Source organism: Vespa velutina, chromosome 3 (assembly GCF_912470025.1).
Source record: "Vespa velutina chromosome 3, iVesVel2.1, whole genome shotgun sequence".
Taxonomy (NCBI): Eukaryota; Metazoa; Arthropoda; class Insecta; order Hymenoptera; family Vespidae; genus Vespa; species Vespa velutina.
In genome coordinates, this window is record NC_062190.1 from 7,498,612 (window position 1) to 7,506,111 (window position 7,500).

At 25.8% G+C, this 7,500-nt stretch overlaps 1 protein-coding gene across 4 annotated transcripts in view; it reads left to right on the top strand.

Moving 5' to 3' along the window:
* LOC124947611 (ras-related and estrogen-regulated growth inhibitor-like) overlaps positions 1-7,500 on the top strand; it is a 78,292-nt gene that overhangs the window by 17,136 nt on the left and 53,656 nt on the right. For all 4 annotated transcript variants that reach the window (XM_047490005.1, XM_047490009.1, XM_047490006.1 and 1 more), the window contains exon 3: positions 1,804-1,860. In XM_047490005.1, the coding sequence (XP_047345961.1) occupies positions 1,804-1,860 (57 nt within the window). The remainder of the gene's footprint in view (positions 1-1,803; positions 1,861-7,500) is intronic.

Here is a 7,500-nt window from a genome sequence, read left to right on the forward strand (position 1 = left end):
TTTTAATGATTTATTATACGAAAATTATTATAATTCATCGAACATTGATGAAACATTTTTTAAGATATCAGATAATAATCATGGATTAAGTCGACGAATTGAAATAATATTAATCGATCATTATCATAGTTATATTATGCGTGGCTAGAATAATTTACACTTTATTATTGGATGCCTCTATGGTTTCTTCTTTCTTTCGGTAGAAATGAAACGAAGCACACAAGTTCTCTCGATCGTTACCGCCGTTGAATTATTGCGTTGAAAGGATAATCGATGCGATGAAAGCATGCCTCGTAAGCGTATGCATGTATATATGTGTATGTACGTGCTATCCAGGTTCAATTGCGAGCCAGGAAACTCATTCGCATGAGTTTATTCGAGAAACTTCTCGATATACGATAATTGTTGATTGTTTTTATTATTGTTCCTTGTTATCTCTATGATTATATTCGTGAGAAGGTAAAATTTAATTGGATATTGAAACTTGACCATTTTCTCTCGTCGTCCTGTTTTCCTTTTTCTTTTTTCTTTTTTCTTTTTTTTTCCCCCCTTTAATATATACACTTATTATTACAAAGAAAATATAGTTGTTTATATTCTTAGATACGATGTTGGCTTTGTTGATTAATATAAAAATAATCTTTAACGGGACAATTAAATTTACGTAGATCCGAGATTATGTAATTTCTTTAATACATTTATTATAAAGAAAATATAATTGTTTATATTTTTAGATAGACACGATAGTACTTTTGTTAATTAATATAAAAAAGTATGTTTAATGGGGCAATTAAATTTACGTACATCGAAATTATGTTATAATTAATTTTCATTCTTTTTCAATTAATATATATATATATACTTGTACGTATAGAAAATAATTTTATATATAATAATAATTTTTAAATGAATATTTTTTTAAACCTTTTATACGGGATATAAATCGAAAATATAATATTATATTAGATAATTATCTTTGGAAAAACTCGTGATAAATAAATAAAAAGCAAAATTGAGATAATTATAAAATAAATTGCTTGTTAATGATTGTTAATTAATGACATAGTATCGAATTAATTTCCAATTAATCGTAGAATTTGTTGAACTGTTCAAATTGACTAGAAATTTTCGTTAACATTTCCAAGAGCGGTAAACTAAATTAAATTCATAAATGCACGCCAGGAGGTTTGCTTTCTAACATCTCGCCCGGCAGCTGTCAAATTTATCAACGCCAATTAGCCCAACCGGACAGGAAAAGCGTGTTAATTATTCTCGATGGCTTGGTATGTAGGTATGCAATACTTAAACGCAATCAGCAGACAGGTGTCTTTTATTAATAAAATCATGAAATCGAATTAGGACATGACGGATGATTTCATTTTAGAATGAAATCTGAATAAGTTTGTATATTTTTTTTTTTTTTTTTTTTTTAAATATTACTACTAGGTATTGTAATATAAAATTCGTATATTTAAAAATTAATTATATATATATATAAATAATTAAGTGTATATTAAATATATATAAATTATTAAATATTATTATAAATTATTTATATATGTAAATGAAAAAAAAAAAACAATTTTTTTTTAGTGAAATTTTGTTCACGATAGAAAATTTTAATTCTCTATAGGCCATTAAAAAAAAAATTTGACTTCAAGTATAAATAATTATATTTGGTGTACTATCTTCCATTTTTTTTTCTTTTTTTTTTTTTTTTAAATCATTCTTATATTTTAAACAAATGAACTTGGTTTAAAAGACAAAAAAAAATAATTCAACCATTCTTTTTTTTCTTTTCAGCGGTGGTCGTCCGATATTTAACGAGGCGATACATCGGCGAGTACAGTTCGACCAGTGGTGAGTAATCGATAAATAAGAATTCATTACGACCGAGATATCGATTTGATACAGAAGAAATCCTGAGATTTTGTTTCCGTTATATTCTCGTCGAAGAGAAAAAGAAGTCTTCTTCGTTTCAGAAGCCGGTTAATCCAGTTTTTCTTTTTTTTTTACTTGACATTGATTTTTATCATTTTTGCAATAACAAATGAACTTCGTTCTCCTTATTTATTATCATTATTTTCAACGATGTATATATATATATATATATATATATATATATATATAACACGTGTATAAAGATAATAATATAATATCTATATAAGAGTAGATATGTATATATACATGTATCTATATAACATATAAAAGCATACCAATATACACCTATTTAGGTATTTATTTATATTATATATAAATAAATAATTAAAATGTATACCTTCAAATAATTACATTATATATATATAATATATAATATATAATATATAATATATAATATATGTATATGTATGTAGGTATATACATAAATCTAGGCAGGAACATTTAACTATTTAGATATAATATTATTATCTAAAATATTTTCATTTTAGAGAATTTAATGATCATCGCGTAGGACGTTACACAATATGTTCATAAATCTAGTGGCACCGATGCCATGCGAATACCGTCGAAGTCCAATTAAGCTCAACGACAGAGTTATTACTCGACTCCCGGTGTCAGGTGAAAGTACAATGCACGCGTCAGGCCATTCATGTTTCGTGCGATCTTAAGAGCGTGTCTGCTCGGAAAAATCAGCTGGAACATCGAGACACGGTGTAGGCTTTACGTAACACTTCATATATATCTCTACATACTTTGATATATATACATAAATACAAACACATAAACAGACACATGTACATAAATACATATGTACATATACCTTATACGTACATATAAATTTATAAAAAAAAAAGGGATAAAGAATGGGAGGAATAAAATGAAATGTCAAGGTAATAAATTCATATATTATATTGAAATTATTATGAAATAAAAATGATAGAACAATATCAGTGTCAGTGATTACGAAACGTCATTTAACGTCGTTTCAATTTGTTTATCAAAATTTCTATTGTCATTTTAAATAAAAATTAAAAAAAAAAGGAAAAAGAAAAAAGAAACAAAAATATTTTTCTACGATTTAAAACCATTATTATAAATTATCATCATTTATCATCATCATCATCATCATCATTATTATCATCATCATCATCATCATCATCATTATTATTATTATTATTATTATTATTATTATTATTATTATTATTATTATTATTATTATTGTGGTCGTTGTCGTCGTAAAGTATTGATTCACTTTGTTTAGAGTTAACAAGGAAGCTTAATAAATCTCGATTGAGAATAATGAAATATTTTCTTTGAATCGATAATAACAACGAAATTAACGACTCGAGACATTTCTACCGACATTTGATGATTTTTATTGAACTCCTAACCGGCTCCCACCACCAAACATCACTTACTTCTCTTTTATTAATGCTAATTTCTCTTGTAGTACTTATACAAATGCCGCTTTCTAGCTCGCGTACGCGACTTTAATAACTTGATATTATAACGAATATAGATACATATGTATTTACATATTCACGATGAATATACATACATGCATACATACATACATACATACATACATACATACATACATACATATATATATATACGCAAGGTGTTATATATATATACACATGTATTTACATATAGTATGTATATAAACTCTCCGTTCAGTTTTATGATTTCCATTTATAAGATAAGTCCAGGAGATTATCATTCTCGGTCTTCCTTGGTTGGTTTAACGGAAACGTTTAAACTCATATATGAAACGAATATTTTTCTTCTTATTTTTCTTTCTCTCTCTCTCTCTCTCTCTCTCTCTCTCTCTTTTTTTATTTTTTTTTCCTACGAAAATCAAAGCTCGACGATTATTTCCGTTTTTACGTCTTTCGTTAATAATATTTTTTATTTATCGAAAAAGACACGACCTTAATTATCAACGATATTTATATTATCCGCTCTGATTTCTTCTTTCGATTAAAAAAAAAAAAAAAAAAAGAAAGAAAGAAAGAAAGAAACAAACAAAAAGAAAAAAACAAAATAGAAAAAAAAAAAAAAAGAAAAAGAAATTCGACTCCTTTTAAAATTCATTCTTTTCCACGTTATCGTATCTCGATCTTGGATCATTATGAGAGCATGTATTGAAAAAAAAAAAAAAAAAAGAAAAAAAAACAAATAAACGATATATTTATAAAAGGGTGTTACAACATTCGAATACTCGAAGTTTACCAATTCGAAGAATTTTGATAGAAGAAGAAGAAGATGAAAAAGAAAAAAAAAGAAAAAATAACTTCCTTCCTTTTTCTTTTTCTTGCTGCTTGCTATTGAATTTCTTGGAATGAACATGCTACAAGCTGCCATATAAATGTGATTATTTCTCGGTTACGTGCTAACAGTTCCAGTTTCTTTAAGACAAACAACACTTAAGATTGCTATCCTCTGTGTTATTGTTATTATTATTATTATTATTATAATGTTATTGTTGTGTCAGAGAGACGAAATTGATAAAGAAAGAATTTCTCGATAGGACTTCCGTCAAATTCTGGCTACTAGATGTGCAAATTTCTTTATACACTTGTTTATTTATTTATTTATTTATTTATTTATTTATTTATTTATTTATTTATTTATTTAAATAAAATACGTGATAATTAATTAGTGAATTAAATCAACATTCTTTTTATTTCTTCTTTATATCAAATCGTTTATATAAAAATTTTTTTTATTATTCTTGTTAAAATAAACAGGAGACTCTTGCAAATGGATCACATTTTTTTCTATCTTCAAATATATTTATTTATTTAATTAATTAATTCGTTCATTAATTTATATAATTATTATTTTCTTTTTTCTTTTTTAAGACTAATAAGATTATTAAATTATTAATTTAATATTTATTAACACGTCGATAATAAATAATAATAATAACAATATTAACGATAATAATAATAATAATAATAATAATAATAATAATAATAATAATAGTAATATTAACGTGTGTGTGTGTGTGTGTGTGTGTGTGTGTGTGTGTGTATATATATATATATATACATGTATATACATGTATATATGAATGTAAAAAAAAAAACGAAGTATAAGATCGAGATAAGTTCGGAAATCGAATTAACTCGAAATTGCGATATAGGAAGTATAGATGTTAAACATAATAATCGTTGAAATTGATTAATGAAAGGGACAATGGTACGAATGAGATTTCATTCGAGAATATTTATTCGTTTAATACCGGACGATTGGTATATACGATAAGGAACGATAATTATCGTCGGTAAGAAATAAAGAATGTTTTCATTTCTCTCGAGCAAGTTCTCTTTTTTCATTTCATTTTCGTAGCCATGTTTTTATGGCTCTCATGGTATTTCATTTCTTCCTTCTTCTTCTTCTACTTCTTCTTCCTCCTCTTCTTCTTTTCCTTCTTTTTCCTTTTCTGTGGTACAATACTCTATTTAACAAATCTCTTTTGTTAATCATGCTATTATCCTTTACTTTAGAAAAAGAGAATAAAAGAGAGAGAGAGAGAGAGAGAGAGAGAGAGAGAGAGAGGGAGAGAGAGAGAGAGAGAGATAGATATTGCTTAACCTTTTATTTCATTCGAGATCTCTCTTTTCATTGCGTACGTATTTTTTTATTTTCTTTCTTTTTTTTTTCCTTTTCTTTTCCTTCATCTTTTTATTATTATTATTATTTCTTGTTTTTATTTTTATTTTTTAATTATTTTTACAAAGCGTGAGAGAATCGTAGGGGGAGAGGGAAATGCATACTCAAATTCTTCTCTTCTATTTGATTCGTGACGACTGAGTTTTATCGATGATGACCGATGCATATATATATATATATATATATATATATATATATATATACCTATAATACTTACGTATATAGATATGTACGTATGTGTTTGGTTCTGTCTTTGCTTTGCTTTGTGTTTGTGTTTATGTTTGTGTATGTGTATGTATGTATGTTGTGTAGGCGCATATACGAAGGAAAATCGGTCGTGCAACGAATTACGATTTACGATTGCGACGAGTTCGTATCGTGTATATTTCATTCGTTTGTGTTAGTATCTCTCTTCTGGTTCGATCGAATAACGGATATACATCGTCGGGTTCGGGTTCGCGATCGGGATCGACATTATCCGGGAGATCCTTAGATCGAATAAAATTTCTATCTTTTGATTTACTTTTAGTGCCGTAATTCTTTTGTCGTTATAAAAGAAAAATAAATAAATAAATAAATAAATAAAAAAATAAATAAATAAATAAAGATCATTTTTATTACCTTTTCAATTTTTAATCATCTCGAACATTGGTCTAATCAATAGTATTGGATTTTTTGATGATTAATATTAATGATATCATGACGTTTATATTGTACATGATAAGAAAAAAGAAATATATATATATATATATATATATATATATATATATAATGTACAGAGATTTTTTAATAATTTAATCAAAACAAAAAAGAATGAATGTCAACAATATTGATATGTGATAAAAAAAAAAAAGAAATTATATATTTCCAGTTAATTAGATTTTTGTAGTGATTAAAAATTCGTTAATCTATTTCACGATGGAAAATAAATTTATATATCTAGATAGAAATTTGATTTTTTTAACAATTAAAAAAAATCTAAATAAATAATATTGATATATTAAAAAAAAAAAAATTTACACATCGATATATGTTGATTAGATTTTTGTAGTGATTAAAAATTCATTAGATTATTTCGCGATGAAAAATAAATTTATATATCTGCATAGAAATTTGATTTTTTTATTTATTAAGAAAATATAATTAAATGACATTGACGTATAAAAAAAAAATATATATATATATATATCAAATTTTCAAGCCAAATCAAATCATTCTGAGAAGTACAATTCATACTTCTAATACTACTTTCCATTATTATTTATTTTCAAATATATTATATATTTCATATATATATATATATATATATATCTATATATATATATATATATATTCTTTATTAAGAAGAATAGATTCTTAAAAAATTAAAATAACAAATAAAAAAAAATCCGTAGATTTACAATAAACAATAGACCACGTACGCATGTCGCTATGAATGGTAGAGTGATATGAATTATCTTCTCTTCATCTCACCTCACTTCATTCTATCTCACCCCACTCTATCTCCTATCCCCTCTCATCCCGTCCTCTTCTCTTTTGCGAAGTATAAAATGCATAAGTATTCGCTTCTAATTATAGTTCTGTACTATCGTTTTTAAAATAGACAGAAACGATACTACATCTCCGATTATGGCACACCTGCTTTACGTAGTAGTGGCGCCGAAGATTTTCCAAAGCGGATATAGGTAATACATGTATACATACATACATACATACATATATATATACATACGTACATAGGAGTACAAACTTCGTACGTTCGTAACTTAAATGCAGACACACGTTCACAGGCGTGCATGGCAATTATTATGCCGAGGGTATATTCCATATGAATTATGAGTGAAAGAAAGAGAAAGAAAGAGAGAGAGAATGAGAGAA